The sequence below is a fragment of the Hyalella azteca genome, unplaced genomic scaffold (assembly GCF_000764305.2).
Source record: "Hyalella azteca isolate HAZT.00-mixed unplaced genomic scaffold, Hazt_2.0.2 contig399, whole genome shotgun sequence".
Taxonomy (NCBI): domain Eukaryota; kingdom Metazoa; phylum Arthropoda; class Malacostraca; order Amphipoda; family Hyalellidae; genus Hyalella; species Hyalella azteca.
This window is the reverse complement of record NW_025930751.1, coordinates 357757-384829: the sequence shown is the minus strand read 5'-3', so window position 1 is coordinate 384829 and position 27073 is coordinate 357757. Positions and strand designations below refer to the sequence as shown.

Sequence of the window (27073 nt, the reverse complement as noted above, 5' to 3'; positions counted from 1 at the left end):
TACGACTTCATGATTTGTCTAGTCTACCTTAACCCGTTCTTACTCAGAGGGTCTACGTTATGGCAACATCAGTACCGCACGATCACTGGCTCTTACGTGACCTACATATACTAACTAGAATTATGTTGATTATTTTTAATGAACATGAGCTTTTCATTTGTGACTGGCGAAAAGTGCATTTAGCTTCTACGCTTGCTGTAGTAGGCGTTATGATATTCGTCTTTGTACAAGTGACCGAAAAGATCGCATGCAGTGAATGGAACCATCAACCAGTGATAGCAATCCCATCAGCGACGGGATTCGTGCCAGTGGCAGGAATCATAGGTACCAGTGACGGGAATCGTTCCAGTGACAGGAATCATGCCAGTGACAGGAATCATACCAGTGACAGGAATCATACCAGTGACAGGAATCATACAAGTGACAGGAATCATTCCAGTGACAGGAATCATTCCAGTGACAGGAATCATACCAGTGACAGGAATCATTCCAGTGACAGGAATCAATCCAGTGACAGGAATCATACCAGTGACAGGAATCATACCAGTGTCCAGTGACAGGATTCATGCCACAAATGTGAAACATAACTCGGAACTCTATTGAATGTGCTAGTCATGTCTATAAGGCATCGTGTAGCGTCCTGCTCATGATGGCGATTACAGACTGAAACAGCGTGCAGACTGTAGAGTGTATATAGAGTGTAGAAATGGGTAAGAAACCGTTGACGATTTTTCACGACTATCTAACTTGAAGCCGATTGCGCTGTAACAGTTCTCAGGTCAGTTAGGTTTATTCATTTCATTCATCTGTCCCCATTGATGGCTCAGGTTGCCGGGCATATAGGGGTACATGCCGTTTGGGGGATGTGTTTAATTTTACAGGTCTGTCATTACCGTCGCATATCTGTCGTTCCTACCTACTTTCGTGATGATGGCTATCTTTGCTAACTTTCCTGTCATTCTATCCCAATCTATAGTATTTTTCCAATCTGTCCAACACTCGAATTTTTGCTATTCCTCCCAATTTTCGTAAGTATTTCTGCAGTTTTCTAGGTACCGAATTTTTTTCGGCTGCATTTCTCTTGACGTAAAAGATACCCCGAAAACCTGCTTTTAAAGAATCTCGGAACATGTCAGGTATGCAAAGTTCATTTTTTCGGGAAATGATAACAATGAAAATAAAAATATTTATTTTCCTCCAGAAATTTAGTCTCCTACCAGGTTTCATGAATATTTCGATGTTATTTTCTGGAAAAAAGAAACTTTATGAACTGTCTCGACGTAAACCCAAATTTTTCAAAAGCTGGTTTTCGGGGTATCTTTTGGGCATCATGACTAGTAGCCAATTTTTCGGCAGCTACTAAACAGCAAAAATGCCCTCTCGTAGTTTTGCCAATCCGTCCAACTTTTGTATTTACTTTGCCATTCCGTCCAACTCTTATGTATATTTTGTCATTCAGTCTAACTCGAGCATTTTGCCATTCCTTCCTACTCTCGTGTTTTTGCCTTTCCATCCAAATCTCGTATTCGCCTTTCTATCCAACTCTGGTATTTTGTCATTCCGTCCTACTGGTATTTCGCCCAACTTTTTCTCGTATTTTGCCATTCCGTCCAACTCTCGCGTTTTCCATTCCGTCCAACTACCGTATTTCGCCACTCCGTCCAACTCTCGTATTTTTTTCAGTCCAACTCTCGTATTTTTTTATTCCGTCCAACTCTCGTATTTTTCATTCCATCCAACTCCCGTATTTCGCCATTCCGTCCAACTCTCGCATTTTTTCATTCCGTCCAACTCTTGTATTTTTTTATTCCGTCCAACTCTCGTATTTTTCATTCCATCCAACTCCCGTATTTCGCCATTCCGTCCAACTCTCGCATTTTGACATTCCGTCCATTTCTCGTATTTCGCTACTGTGTCCAACTCCTACATTTTTCCATTCTGTACAACTCTCGTAATTACCATTCCCGACAGGTACCATTCCGTCAATGATTGTCGTTCTTGACTCTCGCATGATCATGATTCACAATATGATTGTCATTCTTGCGAATTCCCGTATTGATTGACATTCGCGTGGATTCCGGTAATGATTGACAACCTTGTAAATTCCCGTGATGATTGTCGTTTTTTCCAACTCTCGCCATGAGTGTTGTTCTTGATAACTTTCGCCATGATTGTTGTTCTTGATAACTCTCGTCATGATTGTCCTTATGACCTTACCTTATGACCTTATGATGAGTTCGGGACTTCCTAGTCCCCGGTCACGCTAATGCGCCGCCTTCGTCGTCCTCCTCGGCGCCTGATAGCTCGACCTGAAGCGCTAGCAACTACGGCCACTGAACTAACTTCATCGTCCTCCGTCTCCGAGTCGTCGTCGGATGTAACGTTGGACGTGTTCCGTCTATTTGCCCTCCTTTGGGCCAGCTGATGCAATATGCTGTTGCTTGTCACTTGCTGTTGGCAGTTTCCCATTACTGGACAATCCGGGATCTTTCTCAACCACTTGTCCAGTCGTCTCTTGAATGTTGCAAGGGTAAACTCCCCTCCTCTCAGCTGTTTAGCTTGTTAACGCAGCCGGAAATGTGGAATTGAGCCTCGCCACTGAAAAAAACGACCGCGTCTTCAGGCAGGTTGTCAACCAGCATTTTACATGCATTTTGAGGGGCAACAAAATCGCGTTCATTAATTCTTGCACTACAACAAATTTATTTGAAAAACTTTGAGAAACAAACATGGGACCTTTCCCCTTCAGATGCACCCCCTCTCGCCCCTCTACCCGACCAACTAACCGCACAGGAATTTTTTCAAATAAGTAAATTTCTGTGGCGCACCCTGTAGTTGCTTCTCCTCAATTTCTATGCCATCTGATGCCAAGTAGCGATGTGGCATCCCGATCTTTGTGCGATCTCTGTATCTCATTACTTCGAACTTGGTGCCGTTGAACTGCATAGTGTTCACTAGGGCCCAATCGTAGATTGACGATAGATCATCCTGTAACCTCTCGCAGTCTAGGCCATCTGTGATCATCAGCACTCTTGTATCGTCCGCAAATGACGATGTAGATGCGTGGGTGAGTTCTGAGTCAACATCGGCAATGTGGATGAGGAAGAGGATCGGTCCAAGCACTGAGCCCTGCGGAACTCCGCTTTTCACCTTCGCTTCTCTCGATTTCGAGTTTCCAATTGCGACAGCTTGTACTCTATCTGTAAGGAAGTTGTGGATCCACCTTAACAGGCTTCCTCCTACCCCAACAGCCTCAGCTTTCTCGTTCATGATAACTCTCGTCATGATTGTTGTTCTTGATAACTCTTGCGTTGATTGTTGTTCTTGATAACTCTCACCATGATTGTCGTTCTTACCAATTCTTGTCGTGATTGTCGTTCTTGCCAACAGCCGTCGTTATTGTCATTCCTGGCAACTCACGTCATTTTGCCGTTCTTGCCAACTTACGCAAGTTTTGTTCATATTGGTAACTCTTATTTTTTCTGTTCCTGCCAACTCTCGTATTTCTTGCCGTTCATGGCAACTCTTCGTTGTTTTAAAATAATTTAATTTTGTAATATTTGTCAAGTCATCAATTTCCTAATAAGATTCTAATAAAAAATAATAACTCGTCCCTGCTGATAATGAAGCATTTAATTCTAAAATGGGAGTCCAGATTCGTGCGTAAATGTTTACCATATCCATTGGAGGCATGTATGTTTAACATGCCTAAATGTTAGCCATATTCGGGCTCAGCATTGAAACGTTCAGTCTGCTGCCGCCATTGGTTTTATGTACAAATGACGATTAGATGACGATAAGAATAACCGCATAAATGATTTTCCTTGCAGTGTAACAATGAGTTTCAGTTCAGGAGCCGCCACGCAGGAAGCAGGAGCTGCTCTGCACCAAGTTCATGAAGTAGTACATGCTATACAGGAAGCTAGAACTGCTCTGCAGGAAGCTAGAACTGCTCTGCAGGAAGATAGAACTGTCTGCTCTGCAGGAAGCTAGAACTGCTCTGCAGGAAAATGGATCTGCTCTGCAGGAAGCTAGAACTGCTCTGCAGGAAGCTAGAACTGCTCGGCTAATTGCTCCGCATGAAGCAGGAACTTGTGCGCAGGAAGCAGATACCGGTCTGCAGAAAGAAGGCGCCAGTCCGCAGGAAGCAGAGGCTGGTCCGCATTAGACATCACATTTGAATCTGCGTGCGCTTGATTGGCACAGCTTGAACATTTAATGTCTATCATTTCTACGATTTTCTTTCGAGTAATAAAGAATACTAGAAGGCCTGCTAGCAAAGTAAAGTTTTTAGACTGGTTTGATTGCATTCCAAATTCAATTTTTAATTTAGAATATTAAGAAATTTTTCCGCCAACAGTTACATTTATTGTTACTCATTACGGTTTGAATCGATAAACTTTCTTGTCGATGTCAACGATGCAGGGCTGAGTTTGTTATCGTGAATGCTAATGAAACGTTTACCTGATTGAACTTTTGACGCTCGATTTCGTCTTTACTCCTATGGTTCTTTTGTAACTTAGTAAGATTAATTATTCGTATTGATGTGTAAGTTAGTCTGTATACAAGACTTGCCGTTTGCTTGAGTCCTCGAGTAAATTATCCTGCTGCTGTGGCATTGCCTAAGTCTGGCCATCCATTTTTTTGTAATCCAGCCTCTAATCTATCCGAGACATGTGCTAATATTATTAATTATGTCTAATGCTGAGTAAGCTTTCTCGGTGATTGTCAATCTTTTTTAGTGAGAGTCCTCAGCATCTGATTCTTCTTATTAAACGTTTTTTGGCTAAAATTCTGTCCTTTATTGCTACTTGGACTATCGAAAATTGGCGTGGAGTAGACGAGGGTCAACTTGAGATTTATCGAAGAAAAATGAACGGTGAACGATATAGCAATGAACTATATATATCAATGCAGTGAGTTTACATGGGAATACAGGCAATAGCGTCGCGCTTAAAGACACTTTTTGGATGGAGAGACTTGAATGCATGGATGATTTTTCACTGCGATCATCGCACGTAGCAGCTCTGTACTCTCGACCAGAAATTTCAACGAACTGCCCAGGTGTATTCTAGGCTGTCCTCGCGAGCTCATAAATTTATTACCTTTCGTTTCTAGTGTCGGCAGAAAGCACTTGGCTACACTGCATTCCTCGCCTGACATTAAGGCTCCAGTCATTAATGTGCATTACGATCTAAACTGGCTTTCGCTGGCTCCAAAAAGCTCTGCTAAGATAACTCATTGCGCAGCAATGTGGAGACAGAATAGACGGCATTAAAATTTACTTCTGTAATGTTAGCGGCACGCAGTTGCTGCGTTTCACGACACAGACGCCTTATGTATGAACGTCTATGGAAGTTCCAATATAAGGCATGGAGTCAATGTTGAGCAATCTTGATCAGAAAGAGCCTACATTGAAGAATTTTGTAATGTTAGCACTAAAATTTTATTGTGACTTCGTTGGTGGCATGTGCTTAATATTTTTACGTCGGAGCTGCTTCGTAATTTAAAAGTGCTTGCTTTCTAATTGAAAACATTACTTGAAGAACCATTCATCGATGAAAAATGAAATTAGCTTGCATTTACTCCTATTCTAAAATACTAGTTTGATGGCAGTAGCTTCGGGAACTGAGTCGGGTTAATAACTTCATGTTCCGTGTGTTGATGACTCAGCCAGTGCATCCTTGTACCGTCAAAACCTGCACTAAACTAAATTAATAAATTAGGTAAAATATTTAGCTCTCGTCCTGCAACGCCGTCGAGGACTTTACTGAAAGGCGGACTTGGCGAGCTGTAGGTTGAGGTCACGATAAAGTCGGTTAGGGGACGAAAATTCATAATATAAATAAGGACAAGAAGAATATTTCATACCAGCAGGGAAATATATTTAAGTAATGAGCAAATTATCATCTATTTGAACATGATCATTGGCCAAACAACGGCCCTTGCCGCAACGGAGCTGATCTGTTGGCATTTAGTACGTACTTAACATTTCAGTTGCGGCATAAAATTCAGTGCGGTATAAAATTAAAGATAATCACAATTTTTCTGGAATAAGCTTAAGGAAACCCATAACAACAAATGAGAAATCGAAACTCGTTAAATTATTCATGATATATTATAGTATATGTGTCCTCGGATGCTATAATTCAAACGCGATGTGACCTTGTGCAGAGAACGGAAATTGCGATGGGCGATTTAACTGCACTGACTAATTCTTCTCATTGTAACGTGCCTCCCCATCTGAATCCTCGTTTTTTCTTATTCTCCCGAATATATGTGAAGGAAAGAGCCGGATACTTCAGCACAGTTAAGACGAAACTACATTAGGTAATTTAAGAACATCAGACGTCGACGCTAGGACGAAAACTGAACAGTTCCGTGGCGAGAGCGAGTCATCGTGTTCTCGATAATTGAGGCACTTGTAAAGAAATAAAAGTTCAGACTTCCATGAATTGAAATAAACGTTTCAGTTATTAATTGAACGTAATTTTCTTAGAAAAATCGAAACAAACAAAACTTTATTAGTGGTAATTTTATTATGATCGAAAGTTGATTAATTTTGGCCTGGGATGAACACGGATTCAATAATCATCGAACGATCAAGAAATCAGTCCTGCAATAGCAAGGATAATAGACAAACAATAACAATTATTATTTACTAACGATAATTATATGTACATTTTAAATGAGTAAATTACAACCTAGTACATGCACATAGATTTACATTATACGTAGCGTCCCGCCCACATCTGTGGCGGGATAACACGCGGGGAATGATTGCATTCATGTACGATAGCAATGAATCTAATTAGAGGGTTTGAGCCATGACTATTGCGGGGCATCAATACGTCGTTGTAGTTTAAAATAAATTAATTAGCAATATTTGACCACATGCTTTATTAACCGCTGCATAGCAAGGGTCAGTAGCCGCCAATAGCTTATATCTGAAGCACACTTCATCCTGATCGACAGAACTGCGCGGACATTTACGGCACGGAAGTCTCTTGTGCGCGCCGAAAACTTGCATATTCACTTATTCTAGCAAAACTTAGACGAGCGAGAAGTCAGGGAGAACCTATCGCTGCTAATAATGCCACGTCTGAGCCTGCATTTATTATTTATTACAATCCATACTTTCATTAAACAAATGTTGATGTTATTAGGAGGTCGATTCATTTATTAATTATCTGTACCTAAGTGTTCCCTAAGAACCGTACACACCAGTTCATTTCAGTCCCAATCGCAAAAAATATATAAAAATATTATTAATGACTAAAAAATCTTTATAGAAATGTTTCGTCAAGCTTTATTTATCGGAACCTAGTAATTTATTGCACAATGGGAAGAGAGTCCGGGTCTAGAGTAAAACTTATTGTCCGCAAAGCTGCAGTTTTAGAAGTCGTCATGTAAGTTTTTTAACTTTCCTGGGACCTTTACTCTTTTTCTGATATAACGTAACTTTTCCCTAATTACACGTAGAAATTACCTAAATCATTATCCAGCTTTAAATAAACATTATTAGATAGTCTGAAATATTAATTAAAAAATGAGGGATTCGATCCAGCTTAATCTCAGCAGGCGGTTAGCTCTGCCCTATCCTCCTCATAAGAGTCTCATCCTGCTCATATGAGCTCCAAACTCTTCATATGAGCCCCACACTCCTCATATGAGCCCTCTCCTCATATAAGCTCAGCAACAAGCATGGGCTGGCCGCGCTCGTCAGTACGCAGAGCTGCTCTAGGGCGCGCTGCACCGTCCATGCCGGGCTCCTGAGGCAGAGGTCTGTTGGCGAAGCTCGCGCCCCCGCCGCTGCCGTCGCCGCTGTCAGGAGGCTGGAATGTCGAGCCGGTAAACTCGAGGCCCTGTAAGATAATAATGTTAATTATGACAATTATCTTGCCCACATAAAGGTAAGTTCGGCCATATATCTCGCTAGAGCAACGAAATTTCACACAATTTTCGTGACAAACAACAATAAGTTCTGATATTAATCGCTTCCTAAAAAAGATAAATTCAGCAATTATTTCATCTACGACAACGATGGTGCAGACAATTATCATGCCAGAAGCAACGGTGAGGTGCGTAAATTTTTACGTTCACTACACCAGTAAATTCAGCTAATGGTCTCGCCCAAAACAACGGTTTTCACACATGATAAAATAAAGGCAAAGGAAGAAACTTCGGCAGCTGAGATTATACAGCTCGCTTCAATTCTAAGCAGTCTTTGCCAGTCCACAAACTCAAGAAAAAAGGGAATCACGTATTAAATAAGAAACATACGGTAATGAGATTGGTCAATCCACCACAAATATTATCAACCACAAAAAACAATTTGAAGAGGATCAGTGCAGCATCAAATACTTATTACCGACGCCGGGGTAATGTGGCAAATATACCATTAGCAGCGAAAAATACAGACGCAAACAGTGACAACCCCGCAACTGACGCAAGTTTACTGACGATACAGCAACTGACGCAAGTTTACTGACGATACAGAAACTGACGCAAGTTTACTGACGAAAGGTCACCAGGTATTTACAAAAATCGTAGCTGCAGTGCAAAGTTTACCTCGAGCGCGTTACTGAAGGCCGTCCGCGGGGTCTGCACCCCCGGGACTCTGGGCCCGGGAATCTGGTGCACGGAGCCCCGCTCAGCCATGTCACTCCGGCGCAAATGTTCGAGCGTGGCGTAGTAGTCGTACTGGTCGAGGTGGCGGCCACTCATGGCGAGGTCATCGTCAGGTGCCAGCCCCCTGAGCTTCATGGAGCGGATGGTGCCGCCGTGCGACTTCTGGATGGTCGCGTATGTGTTGCTCTGGCAGTCCATCTGCAATTAAGTGGCATTGTGAGTGTTTGAAGGGAATGATAGGTGAATAGCAATAATAAAAATACCTGAGGTAGAGGCAAACAACAACTAACTGCAATTTGGACAGCAGCACAAGAAGCTATAAATCTGCCGGCACGCTAATATATTAATAATTATTGCTTATGTGCACCTGCGTGAGGTCGAGGCGGCTGGCGCGGTCAGGGTTCCACTCAGCGTCGAGCGTGACGCCGTGATGGAGGTCCCCGGGATCCGGCATCGCCATCATGGCGCCCGGAGGAGCCGTGGTATCGAACTCGCTCATGACATGCATCGAGAGCTCCTGCTCCTCGTACCGCTTCAGTTTCCTGTGCGAAGATCAACGAAAAATTCGTTGTTGCGTGATTTATGGCGGTTGCTTGACATTTATGCTGGGTACACAATTTGAAGACAAGATTGTACAAAATAAAATATTTAGCCTGCAATGGTTTTATTTTGTTCGCTTGTATCAAGACCAATGAAGCTCTGAAACGAGCTTTTTATTTGAAATCATCGTTTGATTTGGAATAACTTGAGAAAATATATTGCATGGGCAACCTATTGGTCGCGTTGCTGCAGGGCATTAATATAGAGGCTCGTGAGGTGAGTTGACGTTGCAAAAACGAATTTGATAGTCTGATTTCTGCATTAAACTTTATTCCACCCGGAAAGTATGGAAGCTCAAGCACCAGGATACAACTGGTCCTAATCAAATTATTTATTACACACACTCTCTGTATCTGTCATCAACTGCAGGCCCTCAGCTGCCAGTAACTCACTGGTCAAGCCACAAAGGATTCTCCGTTTTGTTGATGCCGATGTCGTCTTCGAAGCCGCGCTTCAGCAAATTCTCTTGCGACTTGGCACTCGGTCCCATCACCCAATATCTGCACACCAAATAACAACACTTGTCTTTTACAAGCGGTATAAATAGCAAAATATATTAAATTATTTTGAGGTGTTCTTGTTTGAATTAGGAACGAAGGTTGATTTCATAACACAAAGAGTGCGGTCAGACACCGCTCTAGAACACGGCTCTAGTTCGGAGCCTAAAGCAAGGAATCTCCTTGAAAATTCCTATTTTCTCTCGTGTAAGCTCAGAAGGCGGAAGAGAGATGGGCTTCAGAAAGCCCATCAGAAGAAAATGGCTCACTAGCACCCAGTTGTCTAGGCCTAAATTTTTCTTGCGGCCGGGCTAATGTTGATATCTCATTGTATATTTTGGGAATTCAAAAAGAAAATATAGAGAACAGCCAAATTTATTCCAGCTACTATTCATTATTTGGACACTGAAAAGGTGGTTAGCGATGCGGATGTAAACATGAAGAATTTATTGGTCAAAATCATTCCGCTGTCCAGCATAGTCGTCACTCGTCACAGTTTAAACTTAAATAATTCCGACTGAATGAATTCTTAGGTTGGAAAATTTGTCGCAGTTAAAGACAGCTGGGATTTCATTTAAAAAAACTGACATCTAGCGCACGTTACTTTTCTGTGAGAAAAAATCTTCAGCGGAAGTGAACACATATCGTCTCAGATGTGAGATAATACGATCGTGCAATGAAGTACACTAGGCATACAAAATGAAAGATTACATGATTTTTATATCGAACAAACATAACAATCGTTAAGCAGGTTTCTGTAGAGGTGTTGTAGCATAATATAATTAAATAAAGTAATGTAATAATGTATTTAGAATGTAATGAATTGATATAAATTGGGTATCAACCTGAGGCAGCAGCAGACCACGCTGAAGCTAATGAAGCCGATGAAGAGCACCAGCAGCAGGGCGATGAGCCCCGCCAGACGCACGTCCACAGTCCCTGCAGTCGACGGCAGCAGTGCAGGCTGCAACACAACATCTTAGTGCCTTCAATAATTATATTAAAATTATTATTATATAAATCAATGTTGAAATATATATTAAACGTCATATTTTTCATGTGACATTGATATTTAGACTTAAATTTAAGAAATGTTTTCATCGGTTGCAGAAAATAACGAAAAACTTGTGAGCATTTTTCCAAACGGTAAGAGAAATATCTTGCAATTTAGAAATTATAGCTGCGTAAATTACAATATATTTTTTGATACTCCTAGGGCGACATGATATACCTTCACGCTGTGATATAGTTAGAAAGCTCTCAACTTAAAATTATATGATCCGCAAAACCGCAACACATGCGCTCGAACACGTACCGATTGTTGTTACATCAAATAGCAAGATCCATAAAAAAATCTCCATCATTAGTCGAAATAATACACGAAATATAGAAGAATAATACAACTGAATCCAAATCAACCAATAGACAATAGCACATTCTGGTTCGCAGAGGCCTTCGCTAATACAAGCATTATTGATGGTGAAGTGCTACTAACACGAACATTATTGATGGTGAAGTGCTACTAACACGAACATTGTTGATGGTGAAGTGCTACTGACATAAACATTGTTGATGGTGAAGTTGTGTTGCGGGGCCGTGAGCTGCATGTAGCCTCTGTCCATCTGCCTGAGGACGTCATCGATGGCCAGCACGTGGCCGCTGCTGTTGACGACGTGCACTAACATGTCCGTCCTGCAATAGACAAGAACGTTTAACATGAGATGTATACATAGGCAAGCAACATATTTTACCTACAGTTCGCGCAGGTTATACGTGAACTCGTGATAACCTAACATGCTCGAAATCAAAAGATTGATAAAAATTTAGCGATTTGAGGGACAAAGGAAGACGTATTAAGTTTGAAGTCCCGACAATTCTACACCAGCTGTTTTCATCATTTCTTCGCTCGTGCGACTATTTTGTCAGCAGTTTCAGCCGTCACAGACAAGATAATTGTACAAACATACGAATTCGACAGCTCGGTTCTTCAAGACAACGACTCGCAGTTCCGCCTCATTATTAAAACTTGCCATCCCGTCACCATCTCCCTGTTGGGCTCCATAATATTCACAGTTGCTATTTTCCAATGGTATGATGTACGCACGAACACCAAGTGGTACCACCTCACCAGTTTGTGTTGACGGTGTTGTCAGGCATGACGTGGTAGCGCACTTCATCGACGACCGCGGTACCCTCAGCGACCTGCGAGAGGATGTCGGCTATGGCCTCCTGCTGCAGCGCCACCTCGTGTGGGGGCTGCGACAGCACCACACGCACCAGTTGGTCAGCTTCCCACACCCACACCTGAACAATTAAATAACAAGTCTGATGAATGAACTCTTCAGCTCTCGTACTCGCTTACAAAGTGAAATAAACAATACGTGATTTTGAATTGATTCTGGTGGTCCCATTACTGCAATAACGTCAACGTCGTATATGGGTTGGTGACAAGAGGCCTTTTTCTTATGCAGGAGTGAAGATTTCAAAGGAAGGATGCTTCAAAAAACTACCACTGAACTGCCAGCACAAATGAGCTACTTCGATGCCATTATCAGCACCAGCGGTCAGATCCCGCCAGCCGACGCGCCATATAAGCATCAGTTAGCAGCGAATTTTCGTTTTTCCATCTAGAAACTCATAAGAATTTACCTCGAAAAAGATATTAATTGGATTGTTTCCTTTTTCGAGGACTTAGAGTAGAACGTGAAGCTCGTAGATAAAGCGTAGAATTTTATAGGGCCAAGCGTAACGAATGAGGGTTGAGTGTAAACGCTGCCTCGAGATCTGCACTCACTCGTATAATGGATGTATTATCAAGGCTATGAATTTTTGACTTAATAATTCAGCGCAGCTTTTGAGGTTGCCATGTCACGATGCAGTGACTCAGAGAAGCTCAATTAATTAATGTTTGGTTGATACATTGCGCAGTGGATTTGATCTACATCATCAGTGCAATGAAGCAGCATAAAAACAAAATTGCATAGAATTAACAACACCGTTACAGTGAACTCATAGCAAATTATGTCAAACAAGTTATTTCTCATTCTATAACCAAGTACCTGGAAACCTGATAATAATATCAAAAATTCCTGAAGAAATCGTGAATTTCAGTATTGAAACATAAAATAAAACACAAACGAATATATTTTTTTAGTGAACCGACTTGACAGTGTGATCTTAAGAATAGGAAGCAAAAGCGCACGCCTAGAATATGAGTGCAATTATAGCATATTTTCAGTCTTAAAATGCCTAGCAAATTATTAACCAGGCAATAAGTCCAGCAGCTATCTGAATCAATCGTCAGCTATGGAAAGATCGGGTTCCTAAGGCCGGATCCCTTGTGAATCAAGTCACGAAAAATTCATGAATCGGCAACAGGCCATGGGCCTTTTTCTTCAGTGCCGACACTTCTATTCTATTCTATTCTATATGTGCACGTGCAAATACAAGTGTAGGGCGCACATGGACGGAGGTGGTGGCAGAGCGGTGTGGGGGCGCCTCCTCCTTGGCCTGGAGCTCGAGCCTGAAGCGGTGCTGCCTGTACTGCGTCATCAGCGCCGCCGTTACCAGGCGTCCCGTCGCCCCGTCCACTCTGAACGGCGGCGGCACCAGCGACCCAATACTCTTGCTCTCGCCTGTTAGCAACAAGATTAAGGGGTCAATTTGTCCAAATGATGACACACTTCCAGCACGTGATCCTGATAAGCCCTAATGTTGGGATAAAATGGGTCAGGATGATCCTACACTATGGCAAAAGTGCACCGTTATTTGGACGAAGTCCCACTCACTTCTTTAAGTGTGATTCAACAATTGCGCTCGGGTAGAGAAGGGAAGAATTTTCAAGAGTTCAAACAAGATCTAGAATGTTGAGAAATTCAGTTAGCTCGAACTTGTTGAGATTTGACTTCCGGAAGAGTTGATTGCGAGAAGTAACTTAACATGCAGCAGCTAACAGCTAGGATCAAAAGTTATGGCAAAAAGTCAACGCTTATGGGGAAGAGGAAAGATTTTTATGTTTGAGTTACTGCCTCCATTTACTGCATAGCGTAAATAATTATGAAACTAGAATTACTCTGAGTGGAAAGGTGGATTTGTATGAAAGAAAATAGAAAAGTTACAATAAACTTCATAGCATGAAAAATAATTGGCTCACCAGGCTTGTAGAGGTTGGCCGCGGTGATGGTGTAGCGCAGGGTGCCGTTAACTCCTGCGTCCAGGTCCCGAGCTGCCACCACCCGCACCAGCTTGTCGACCTCAGCACTTGATGATATTCCTGTTGATATGTCAGGGTGATTACCTAGATGATATTCCTGTTGATACGTCACGGTGATAGGTAGGTCCACAGCAGCCGAGCAGAATTGAATTCGCGCAACTATCTACCGCAATAAACATCCTCAACTCGAGGACTTGAACCTTTATTCTACAATATAAAAATATTTATGTAACAAATTAACAACAACATGCATCTATTTATCAGTGGCTATACGTTACAGGCGCGAGAATAAATAATCAATCATATTTATAGCCCAGAGGCTATAAAGAACCCTGACAGCCGATGAGGAGGACTTAATAAATTGAAGCCATCACAATACTGCGTGACTTCAACCTCACTATCCGTACCATCGTCAGTTCTATATAAAAACCTGATTTCTTTTGTGTTGGAAAAAGAACATTTCGCCCAAAAATGATCATCAAACAAAATAAATCTTCAATATATATCCACGCCACGTACCAGCAAAGAATTCCTTCTTAGCAAACATAGGCGGCGAGTCATTTTCGTCGTCGACGAGAATGCGGACGCGCGCCAGTGATCCGTTGCTGTACTTGGGCAGCGTCTGGTTGCGGTGGGCGGCAGCGACCGCCGCCGCCACGGAGGGGTCCAGCGTAGGCGAGTTTGTGGCGGCCACGAGGAGCGAGTAGTTGCTACGCTGCTCACGGTCCAGGGCAACCGAGGCGTACAACAACCCGTGCAGTTTGTCCACGTAGAACTGGCCGCGGTCTGCAGAGTCGGACTCCACGATGTGGTAGTAAACCTGCGCGTTCGTGTCAGCGTCCAAGTCCACAGCGGTAATGCGGCCTGAGTGGGAATTATTATTTAGGATTTATCTGTTAAATATGGTATGGTGAACTAGAGATGATTTCATCGTGAATTTATTCTTCGAGTTCATATATATTCTACCATCTAAAAATTCAACTATATTGATCAAACATAGCGAGTAAAAGTTTTAACAAAAGAAATGAATTAATCAATGAGATGATTCTTCATTTCGGGTCGAATAGCTACGTCTAGTCCTGGTAGTTGTTCTTGGGATGGATGTTTTCAGTAGCAATTTTTTAGCACCAGAAACCAAGAAGAAAAGGCTACTCATGAACTACTGTCAAAAACTATAGACTACATAATAATTTAGCAGCCGTAATTGCTGGCATATTAGGATATCAAGCCGACTACGCACTTATACTCACCAATTTTAGTGTCTGGCGGCCTGTTCTCAGGAACGCTGAGCACGAAGGTGGGTAACTGCCCGGGGGCTTGATCGCCCCCCACAAACTCAGGGCGGTGGTCGTCTTCGTCCTTGACGACGACGGTGAGCACACGCAGCGTCTCGTACGAGATGGGCGTACCTTGGTCCTTCGCCACCAGCAACAACTGAACAAATTTGTCACAGTTGCGTATTGCTTAGTCAAGGAGAGACTAGCACGAATGGTTCCTGATCAAAATAATGTAATTCCTAATACTGATATATGCGCATATTGTTGAGGTCAGCTTATCAAGTTATGTCAAACACTGAATAGTTCAACGCTCGAATAAAATTTTCATCACAAAATTCAATTATCTATTGAATTCGGTTAACCTCGCACTAAATTGATAGGGAAATCGAGACCAAACTCACCTCGTACTTCTCGACGTCCTCGCGGTCTAGAGCGACGCGGGTCTGAAGGCGTCCGGTGTTGGGGTCTATGGAGAACTTGTCGGTCTGCTGGACGTTGGCGTCGCCAACGCGGAGGTGGTAGCGCACCAGACCGTTGTCCCCGACGTCGTCGTCTGTGGCCGCCAGCACCGCTACCTCCACAGGAGCGTCCACATTCTCACCAGACAGATATAATCAAGTTAGTTATTTAATAATTTAAGGTTTATAAATACAAAATTTTAGGATTAGTAAATTAAGTACAGATGGAGATGTGTAGATGGAACTTGGCAATGGAGATATTTGGATGGAGAACAGATGGAGATGTGCGTATGGAGTTTGCTCCTCACCTCGGGCACTTGTATGGTGAGGTTGGGTCTGGCAGGGGAGATGTAGCGCGGCTTGTGTTGGTTCTGAGGCAGGAGGCTCACGTGGACCACAGCCTCACTCGACGTGCGGCCTGAGAACACAATTTTTTTAACATTTGAAACTAAGAAATTATTTCACAATTCAAGGAAAAATTTGGATAACAAACACTATAAACAATCGTTACGACGTTTTCGCTAAGTTACATAAAAACATACTAAAGCTATAATTCAATGGTACAGTGTTCAAGAAAGTCCCAGTAATTTTGCCAAAAAATATTTATACAAAATGTGATGTTATAATTCTAATGATCGTTCAGCAAAGATGCCAATCACTTGGCAAATGCTTGAGGCAGCAATGAAGGGAGTTCGTCGTGAGGGTTCGGTGGAGAGCAAGACTCACCGGTGCCGTTACGGTCGGTGGAGAGCAAGACTCACCGGTGCCGTTTACGGTCGGTGGAGAGCAAGACTCACCGGCGCCATTACGGTCGGTGGAGAGCAAGACTCACCGGTGCCGTTACGGTCGGTGGCGGTGACGGTGAGGCTGTAGGAGGCAGTGGGCGAGGCGCCCTCCGAGTTCCTGGTGAGGGGCTTGGCAGGATACAGGATGCCGCTCGTAGCATCCAGTCGGAACTTCCCTGAACACATGAGAAAGAAAGAGATAATAACATGACATCCATATTACATGACCAGCCTATGGTCAACCGATATTATACGACTAATTTTTTAGATATAAAGTTCGCAGAACGAGAATCAAATTAACTCGGAAAATCAGAATTTGAAAACTTTTGGCGATTTCGCAGCCATAAACTAAACAACGTGAGTAAAATTTCTATAACTTTATCAAACTTCGCCTAATAAACTACCGATAGAAAATTATTAGACATCAAGGCATTTGTTGCAAGCAGAACGCATTTCATTTACTAATAAATACAATATACAAACTTGACAATAAAGGGAATGGTCATCAGCGCAAGTCACCAATTGTCAAACGCATTTCGGGTTAAATAAACTTAATTGATAAACTTGAGCCAAAGAAGGAATGACACAAGAAGCGGAGTCACCAGTGGCATAAACGCATTCCATTTAAAAAATAAAATTTATTCCTAAACTCAACCCCGCAAAGGAATGACACAAGCAGTAAAGTCACCACAGGCATAAACGTAATTCATGTACAAATAAACTTAATACCTAAACTTAACCCTAGATATTAACAGCACAAGTCACCGGTTGGGTCGCCGCCGGTGATGGCGTAAGCAATAGCCGCGTTGTCGCCGGCGTCGGCGTCGTGCGCCGTGAGCTGCAAGATGGGCGCGGGGGGAACGAGTGGCAAGTTTTCCACCACCGCCGCTCTGTACTCGCGCTGGCTGAACACTGGTGAGTGGTCGTTGATATCCTTTATGTGCACCAACAACTGCAAGGTAATAATCAATGGCTTAAATAACGTAATAAGTTATTATTGATTCAGTTGAAAATGAGTGAGGCTTGAGTGTGAATTATCAAATGCGGACTACCAACGTCTATCAGTGACATTAAAAGTGATGCTGAAACACCACAGTCAGTGTTGCATCGTACCGGCACGCTGGTCTGTCGCGGAGTCTGTCCAGGAGGAGCAGCGTCCCTTGCCACGACTCTGAGGGCGATGTGGTCTTTGCTCTCCCGGTCCAGCACAGCCCCGGGGCTCACGCTCACCAGGCCGCTCTCCGACACGCTCAGCAGCGACGCGTCAGCTCCTGGTGGCAAGAAACTTGGTGAGACCACATGTGAGGAAAAAAACTTATACTCCTAAACTGCAGGAATAAAATTTTTCAGGTTAACCCTGCAGTGGTCGCCCGCAAAAATTAATTAGACTGGTAACCTAATCAGTCAGTTTCGCTACGGTCAAATTTCGTAGGCGTGGATTACATATGTAATCCACGTGACCTCTGTTGTGATGATACGATGTGCAGTGAAAAAACGGATCGTAACTATTTAATACCGCTTGGAATATATTTAAAACAAAAGGATTCAACATGAATACAACAATTACTCATGGAGTAAATTAATTATTCGTGTTCAAGGTATCTCGGGTCTCGCACCCCCAAGTACAGGAGCTACGAGTCACCTGTGATCTCGTAGAGGACCCTGCCGAGCTCGCCCACATCGCGGTCCACAGCGAGCACCTGCACGACGCTCGTGCCCGGGGCAGCGTGCTCCTCCACGCTCGCCTCGTACGACGGCTTGCTGAACTCTGGCGCCTCGTCGTTCAAGTTCTCCAGCTGCCAAAGAACAATTGTTTACAACAAATTCCACGAGCTGGCCCAGAAATGTTCAGGATAGAATCAAAATTAATTATTTATGAAGGCGAGACCTCGTTTTATAAGATTATCCTTAAACCCAAGCTATAAATCAATCCTCCCGGAAAATGTTATTGCGGGTGTGAATTTATTTATACTATTGGAATTCAAATCAACGAGCCTTTTCATAATGTAATTATTCCTACAATAACAAAAGGGTTGAAGATCAGGACAATGTACTCGGTATCGTCCGATCGTTACGATATCATGCATGGATCGGAAAACTGCCATGATAATTTACGGTGCACTTCATTTTTAGTTCGAACATTTGTGTAGTTTGGCAGAAGCTGTTCTTTAATGCAGGTTTCATTGAAGACCAGAGAGTATTTCTTATTGACAATTTTCTCTTTTATGCAGGTTTCATTGAAGACCAGAGAGTATTTCTTATTGACAATTTTCTCTTTAATGCAGGTTTCATTGAAGACCAGAGAGTATTTCTTATTGACAATTTTCTCTTTAATGCATGTTTCATTGAAGACCAGAGAGTATTTCTTATTGACAATTTTCTTGAAGACCAGAGAGTATTTCTTATTGACAATTTTCTTGAAGACCAGAGAGTATTTCTTATTGACAATTTTCTGAAGACCAGAGAGTATTTCTTATTGACAATTTTCTAATAATAATAAAATGTCCCTTGGAAACCTGATATTTGGATTTTCACTTCCTATCAAGAGCCTAATTCGCCGAATCGAGAAAAATAATAAGAAAATTGTCAATAAGAAATACTCTCTGGTCTTCAATGAAACCTTCATTTTTTGTATAAACAGTGCAAATCAATTTCAAAATTTGAACGAATTCCGCCTGTATTAGATTAGAGCTAAGTGACTACCTGTATTATGAGGGAGGCGGTGGTGGTGAGCTGCGGCAGGCCGGTGTCCACGACCTCCACCAGACACTCGACCGTCGTCTGCTGCTCGTAGTCCAGCCGCCCGTTGACCGTGACCACTCCAGTCGCTGCGTCTATAGCGAGCACGGGCGACGTCTCCTCCCCCAGCAGCGTCGCGTTGGCATCACTGAGTGTCGTGTTGGCATCACCGTTCACATCAGTTGGGCGTGATACCGACGCGGGAGGCGACACGACAGTCAGGCGGTAGCCTCCAATGTTAGAGTCGGCGTCGGTGGCCTCCATGCTGGCAACGACGCTTCCGATCGGTAATTCCTCAGGGATTTGCAAACGGATTACTTGAGATTCCGGACTCCAGGGCGGCGGAAACATGGGAGGGAAGTCGTTGACGTCGAGGATTGTGATGACGAGGGCACCGTGACCGTTCTGGGGAGGGACGGCGGACACGTCCTGCACTGTCACCCCCAGCGTCACTTCCGTCACCACCTCCCGGTCCAGGGGCCCAGTGATGTACACTTCGCCCGTCGCTTCGTTCACTCCGAACATCGACTGAGATAGAATTTAAGTTTTTTACAGAAGGTTATTCATAATATCCTCCGTAACGGATAGGATCAAATTGATAAGATTGCACAGAATTAAACATCAAATTCATAACCCAAGCAGTGAGCATTTGAAACTAATCTTCACGCACAACATAAAATATCCATGACTTATTAACATAACAAATCTTAAATTTGAATGGAAGTTAAACTGTTCTCATGCCTAAGGCAAAGTTTTACGGAGATGCGGTACCGTACTTGAAAAAAATTATTGAATGATAGGGGGGCGTGCGATCATTCAGATCCAATCAATAAATGGAAGCAAGTTCAAGTGAATTTAATATGAATTGTTTGATCGTCATCGACTGACCCTGATATCGTAAATTATCCATGGATTCAAGTCTACCAATTCACGGGTATTCATCATAAATCATGAGACTAGGTGTATTATTTTGACTGGAGAAATCGCGAAATATTGAACAAACTTCTTCAAAAAAAAACCTAAAAGAAACCTAAGTAGCAGCTAATAAAAATGAGAATTCAATTGCACCTTCCTGTAGAAAACTGTGCTAAATTCTATAAGTAGGCTCATTCTGAAATAATAATAAAAATACTAGAAGTTAAGCTGACCTGCACGACAGGCAGGAGTTGCGGGTCCAGAGGCCGGCCGTCCCCGTCGACCGCAGCCAGCACCCCGCTCAAGCGATACCTGAAGTCGTGCAAATATCGTACATTATTTTGTGATCTATCTATACATGTTACTCATTATCATAAATATAGTTAGTTATACTCCAAATTAAATGCAATAATAATCATGTGAAGAGTGTTAGTAGAGTTCGAGCGTGAGAGGTTGATAGTAAGGTTGAACCTTACTCTGCACGAATATTCATTGAATTTCTTAACTCTCTCGAATTGATAAACTAATTAAATGCGGTAGAACATTTTAGAATATATGTACTGAACCAGAAAGAAATTGCGACTCTGAACCCAGCGTACTGTTTAAGTCCTTAAAATGATTTGAAGCCTCACTTGAGTCCATGTTCTTCAGCGACGTCAGGGTCTTCTGCGGTGATGGTGTGCAGCACGAAGCCAGGCTCAGCGTCTTCTGCAACCTGACGGCCACCAAACATACTTAGTAAAAAAATAAAAAATGTAAATAAACTTCAGAGATATCATAAAGATAAATCCCACTGAAGCTTTGTTGCAAAAATTACGACACATTTTTCAATTTATTATTTTATTTATATGGTGGAGTCATGAGGAGCCAAAAACCACATTAATGAACTATTTAAGTTGCTTATAAGAGTATTCCAGGGCAATATCAACACAAAATATTACAGAGATTAGAGGGTATGACCGCTACCAGCCAATATTTGAACGGAAAGGCGTTATGCGCATCTTTTGCTTGTCAAATTCTTCATGGGCTGATCTCATTCGCACTATGAAGAACTTCAAAGTAGTTAATTCTGCGCTCAATTGAGTGAACTAATCACGAGGAAGTCAATTGAGCGCTCGTACCTGCGCCCTCTGCGTGTGCGGCGTGAGCTTAGGGCTCTTGTCGTTGTTGTTGACGACTGAGAGCGTGACCGTGGCCGTGGAGACGCGCTGTGGTCGCCCGCCATCAGCGCCAAGCACCTCTGTTGGAGAGACGTGATATTAATACACTGGAACACACTTACAGGTTATTACTGGAACTATTTATACAAGGCTAGTCATTCATAGTCACAATTTATTGAATAAATAAATATGCAGTATCGTGATTTGTATGCAAACTGAGATTAAAAATGTTGAACCGATAAAACAAACGTTGAAAATGGACAAGTTACAGAGCTAAAGTAATAGCCGTTATCTGCAGCCCTTGAGTCTAATGACGCACCGATGTTGTAGGACTCTCTAGTGTCGAAGTCCAGGGGCCTGGCGACGGTGAGGACGCCCGTGCCAGGGTCCAGATCAAAGTCCTGGAAGGCGCCGCGCTGGATCCTGTAGGTGATGGCTGCGTTGTCGCCTACGTCACCGTCCGTCGCCTGGACCTGCATCACGGCGCTCCCTGCGGCACAAACTCATCAGCTAACCATCACACTCACGATACAACTGCTCGTATGCTAATCAACAATATTTGACAGCAGGATTATGTCAAGTCGGAGACAAACTGTAACGTAAGATTTTAATTCAACGGCCTCGCAGTACTGACATCTACAAACGATCCAGCCTGTTATAGCTTTATCGAGATTATTGGCATTTCTTTTCACAACATGAAAAATTACAAATTACCGATAAGATATTATCTCATTGCACTTCACAACATAGACATACTAGCTACAATGATGCCTCACCAACAAGCGCGGTCTCCTGTACAGCTGCCAGGTAGAGCTCCTGCGAGAACACTGGGCTGTGGTTGTTGGCATCGCGAACGCTGATCCGCACCTCAGTTTGTGACGTCGCTTTGCCATCACTTGCCTGAATAATAAGAGGTTCCGTTATTATAAAGTATACGTTCAATTGAGCGCAGTGGTGATACTTCTTGCTTCAGACATCTTACGATCGAGGTCTAGCGTCAATAAAATACGTATTACATTAGGGGGAAAGTCATTGCAGTCGTCGCAATAATTTATCGTCAGGCAAATGCAACTGGTTTTATTAATTTATTGTAGGCAATTTCATGCCTAGTGAACGTGGCAAGGTTACCAAGACATGCGTCTGGGAGTTTTACAGTCCTTTAATTGAATGTTGCAGCTAGCTGCACACAAGATAAATTTCACATGATTTGTCTCAGCTTCAAACAATTTAATAATGTAATTTTGAAGAGAAAGAGTAATTTCCACGAAGCGACGGGACTTCGTTACGAGCCAGCGAGCAGCATTCATTCCCTCAATTCAACATCATACATCATAAGGTCGGACAGCAGCCCTCACCTGGACCACGAGGGAGATGGTGTCCGAGGGAAGATCGGACGGCCGCCCTCACCTGGACCACGAGGGAGATGGTGTCCGAGGGAAGGTCGGACAGTACCTAGCCCTCACCCTGTCTCTTATANTGGACCACGAGGGAGATGGTGTCCGAGGGAAGGTCGGACGGCCGCCCTCACCTGGACCACGAGGGAGATGGTGTCCGAGGGAAGGTCGGACAGTACCTAGCCCTCACCTGGACCACGAGGGAGATGGTGTCCGAGGGAAGGTCGGAGATGTCGAGTCCCGCGCTGGGGTCGGCGAGAGAGATCTTGGCGGTGCGCGAGTTGATCTTGAAGAGCGAGGCCGCCTCGCTGCCCACTAAACTGTATGTGATGCGTGACACCTTGTCTGGGTCCACGGCCTGCACAACATGAGCCATTAGTACATCAGTTTGCTATTAAAAAATATTAAGACTTTCTGATTTATCAATGACGGAGCGTTTAATAGTACATGAAAAAATCGAATCCGCAACAATTGCAAGACTCACGTGGACAAAAAAAAAAAAAGACGTGTGGGTGGACAAAAATTAGCAGATGTGCTTTGAATAAAGCCCCTACAACTGACAAGACGAAGTACAGCAAATTAGTTTCAACATTCTACAGAATAATCCATAAAGACACATTCTACCAGCTCTTGCTACTATGGAGAATGAAACTATTTCTCATCTAAGTTGAATAAAAGCAGTAAGAATATCGAGCATAAGACGATAGTTATCAGGACATCACCTTGACCACAAGGGGCGGGTCGAAGTCAGGAGCTTTCTCATCGATGGCGCTGGTGTAGAGCGGCCGAGGGAAGGCAGGCGGGTTGTCGTTGTCGTCCGTGAGCGAAACCTTCACAGGCACCACGCGGCTCTGACTCTGGCCGGGCTTTCCGCCGTTGTCTGTTGCCTACATTAGAATTTGATTAACATTTCCTCTTGTACTCGATATGTGAAAATTCACCTTCTTCAACCTCAGTAGGGAGTATGATCTAGCATTAAACATGCGTCAGGGACCTCAATCCGAGAAATTAGATACTCGTACATCAATGAAAGAGAGAAAGGAAGTGCTGATTTGATAATAATATTAATAATAATAAAATAATTTACGCTGTGGTTTCCTCCTTCTTCGAAATTCCGTTCGATTTACGTCCAGCAAAAAATATAACGCTGATTGCATTTTGAAGCTGAGTTTAGCACAGACTTTGAAGAACAAGGCAAATTGTCATCATAAAAGACGGCCACATTTGCGTGAACCTGCAGGGATTGGAAGGAAGTGTCGCCAGGGACAGACCTGCAGGGACAGGAAGTAGGTGTCGCCAGGGACAGGAAGCAGGTGTCGCCAGGGACAGACCTGCAGGGACAGGAAGTAGGTGTCACCAGGGACAGACCTGCAGGGACAGGAAGTAGGTGTCGCGGGTCTCGTAGTCGAGGCAGTCGCCGGCGCCCGGAGTGGCGCAGTCCGCGACGGTGATCACGCCGCTCTCGGGGTGCACCGTGAACCTGAGACCCATACGAGTGAGTTATTGTGCTACTGTGAGTCAAGGCGTTCAAGTGAGTCAAGGCGTTCAAGTGAGTCAAGGCGTTCAAGTGAGTCAAGGCGCTCAAGTGAGTCAAGGCGCTCAAGTGGAGTCATGGGTAAGTAAGGGGCCATCGTCGCCTTAACAAAGGAAGTCGGCTGGTGTGGCTAGAAGGACTTCAAACTAAGTCGCAAGATCTCCTAAATAATGACAATGGAGCTCGTTTTCATCAACAAGGCTGCCCTTGTCCGAATCAAAATGATCAATTGATGGTCACTGCGGGATGGAGGGTTGTTAATTCTCTAACCTTTGTCAGACTGCACAATATTACACCGCTATACTCGTGCCGAATTTGGGTACAATTATACCTATGCAATCCGAAGAGGGTATAATTACTATTAGAGAAGCTCTTTTGCCGAGGGAAGAGAGCGTCCTAAAAATCCGCACAACCACTCGTTCCTTTTTAAAGTTAGGGTTTAAGCCATAAGTAATATGAGACAAGCAGCTAATTAGAATAAAAAATAAACGACCTTAATGAGATCCTTTATAGCGCTGGAGGATTGATGGCAATTTTCATAAAAAATTTCGCGCAAGTGCTTCACTAATGAAATGTTTCACTAAACATAAATTTGTCACCGCTGAAGGTCAGAACCACAAGCGTTGTTTTATACTAGTTTTACACACGACACTTCGTTTCCTCAGCGAACTTATTCGTTCACAAACTAAATTTTGTGTGTTTTGTTTGTTTGTGTTCACTCGGCGGTAACTTAAATAACTAACTTGTCCGCGCCGTTGCCGCTGAGGGAGTAGACGATGCCGCTGGTGCCCAGCACCCCCTGGTCCCGGTCCCGCGCAGTGATGGTCCCCACCACGGACCCCGGCACCGCCGTCTCGCTGATACTCGCCGTGTACGCGTCCTGGTGAGGTACACGAAATAAAATTGTGAGGTGAGGCCTTAAAATTTCACTCCTCACAATTGTGATGAGCACAACACTCGCGGTGGGTTAACGTGGGCAAATTTTCTATTTCTAAATGGGATTATGAAGATGAATTAATGTGTCCAGCTTTGTTTGTAAGATAAAAGACTATACACAAACATGAAAATGCTCAAGCAGCCAAAAAAAGCAAAACACGGCAATACCGTACAATTTGTAATAAAAAGTCTAAGTGGAAATGAAAGCAAGGGCACACTACAAATGTTAATAAAAACTTAGATATATAAAAGTTGTGGTCCGAGTTCAATTTGAACTACAAGCACATGTTTTCATGTTATGGAGTCATTGCGCTAACACACGTTTAGTTAATATAAAGCTATTCAAACTACAATCCAAAAATATGTCTTGACTATAAGATTTTAGAGGGAACACGAAAAGTTTCAGCCTACAGATCCAGCGGCATTACGTGCTCTCAGGAAATTAAGGGATCATATTATCCAAATATTGACACATTTCTAACCCACAACACGAGCAGAGAGCGGGCCAAAATGGTTCAGGATGACCCGCACAAGGATAAACAGTGCATCAGTATTTGGACAAAGTCACACTCATTTCTCTGAGCGTACATACGTTCAACAAATATCCGTTTTGCAATGCTGACCTGAACAAACTCAGGCGCGTTGTCGTTGACATCAGTGACCGTGACCACGACAGTGGCGGTGGACGACAGCTTCTCCTCAGTGAGCGTCTCGGTGGCCACGACCAGCAGGATGAACTTCTGCTCGTTGGGGTTCTCGAAGTCCAGAGGACCTTTGGCGACTCGTAAGCTCACGGAGGAAGAGCCCGCGGCCACCTCAGGCTCCACGCTGAACTTCCCTGATGCGTCCAAGAGACTCAGGCCGAACACCGCATTCGAGCCCTGCCAGGCCAAGTGGGTCATGGTGTTTATGTGGGAAATGGCGCCGGAACAAGAAGAGGATATAAATGATACGATGCATAAATTGAAATGCAGACAATAAATTAAGGAACTCGTGAGAGGTTAAACATGATCAAACTTGTGCCTGAGTATAAACCTCAACGAGCTACACAAGTGTTGACTTAAAATAATATATCTAGACAGATGTTATGTTTCCATTAGAGAGATAAAGCAAATTGAATCAATTCGCAAAATATTAGTTTAGCATTGTATTTTCTCCCTATTAAGCGACTTTTCTCCTTGAATGGCATCCACAACATCATGACTACTACAATCAATAGCTATACACCCGAATATTACAGCTACCAGGAGCAAGTCCCACCACATCCGTGTCCTGGACCAGAATGTCCAGCAGGGCTAGAGGAGTTCCGTCAGCGACGTTCTCAGGAACGCTCGTCCTGTACTCGCGTTTATTGAACTTCGGTGCCTCGTCGTTAACGTCTCGAATGGTCACCGTAATCATGGTCGTCGTGGAGCTCTCCTCGTCCTTGGCTAGCGTGCCATCATCGTTCACCTCTGTTGCCTGTTGATGAAGTAACAATTTAGTGTATGACGATATAGTGCAATAATATTTAATACAATAAATAATATTTAGTGCTCGATAACTTGACATCAGGGTTGGCAACTGAACTTGCCTGCACTACTAGAGACATGATCTGCACCATCAGACAACTGACCGGCGCCACAGGACAACCAACCTTGACCATGAGCCTGACGACGCCATCCCCTGAGGACAGCGCCTCCCTGTCCAGGGGCCTGGCGGTGCTCAGCACGCCGCTGCTGCTCTCCACCAGGAAGAAATCGTGCGGATCTGCGCCGTGATAACACAAACACAACACTATTAATTGTGTGCTCGCCTTGTACTACGTAATTCCTATAATTGATTCCTAGCAGTTGATTTCGAATCGTTCGTTTTGCATACAAAAAGCTTGGAAATTACTTGTGATTTGAGCTTACACTACAGTAGGCAGTATAAGAGACATGACGATTAATTTT

At 43.4% G+C, this 27073-nt stretch overlaps 1 protein-coding gene across 1 annotated transcript in view; it reads right to left on the bottom strand.

Moving 5' to 3' along the window:
* Positions 1 to 6645: 6645 nt before the first annotated feature.
* The window catches only part of LOC108670873 (cadherin-87A), a 41857-nt gene continuing 21429 nt past the window's right edge, over positions 6646 to 27073 (bottom strand). Inside the window, exons 8-37 of the mRNA XM_018158362.2 lie at positions 26776 to 26888; positions 26400 to 26600; positions 25763 to 26020; positions 24947 to 25083; positions 24038 to 24149; positions 23392 to 23556; positions 22860 to 23027; positions 22052 to 22175; positions 21595 to 21765; positions 21237 to 21355; positions 20748 to 20830; positions 20349 to 20427; positions 19165 to 19728; positions 18104 to 18257; positions 17575 to 17732; positions 17227 to 17413; positions 16509 to 16637; positions 15985 to 16094; positions 15620 to 15814; positions 15192 to 15375; positions 14461 to 14805; positions 13882 to 14001; positions 13191 to 13363; positions 11857 to 12032; positions 11288 to 11420; positions 10574 to 10692; positions 9624 to 9731; positions 8999 to 9173; positions 8572 to 8829; positions 6646 to 7865 (exon numbers count right to left, since the gene is read on the bottom strand). Coding sequence (XP_018013851.1) covers positions 7683 to 7865; positions 8572 to 8829; positions 8999 to 9173; positions 9624 to 9731; positions 10574 to 10692; positions 11288 to 11420; positions 11857 to 12032; positions 13191 to 13363; positions 13882 to 14001; positions 14461 to 14805; positions 15192 to 15375; positions 15620 to 15814; positions 15985 to 16094; positions 16509 to 16637; positions 17227 to 17413; positions 17575 to 17732; positions 18104 to 18257; positions 19165 to 19728; positions 20349 to 20427; positions 20748 to 20830; positions 21237 to 21355; positions 21595 to 21765; positions 22052 to 22175; positions 22860 to 23027; positions 23392 to 23556; positions 24038 to 24149; positions 24947 to 25083; positions 25763 to 26020; positions 26400 to 26600; positions 26776 to 26888 — 5201 coding nt within the window. The 3' untranslated portion in view covers positions 6646 to 7682. The remainder of the gene's footprint in view (positions 7866 to 8571; positions 8830 to 8998; positions 9174 to 9623; positions 9732 to 10573; positions 10693 to 11287; positions 11421 to 11856; positions 12033 to 13190; positions 13364 to 13881; positions 14002 to 14460; positions 14806 to 15191; positions 15376 to 15619; positions 15815 to 15984; positions 16095 to 16508; positions 16638 to 17226; positions 17414 to 17574; positions 17733 to 18103; positions 18258 to 19164; positions 19729 to 20348; positions 20428 to 20747; positions 20831 to 21236; positions 21356 to 21594; positions 21766 to 22051; positions 22176 to 22859; positions 23028 to 23391; positions 23557 to 24037; positions 24150 to 24946; positions 25084 to 25762; positions 26021 to 26399; positions 26601 to 26775; positions 26889 to 27073) is intronic.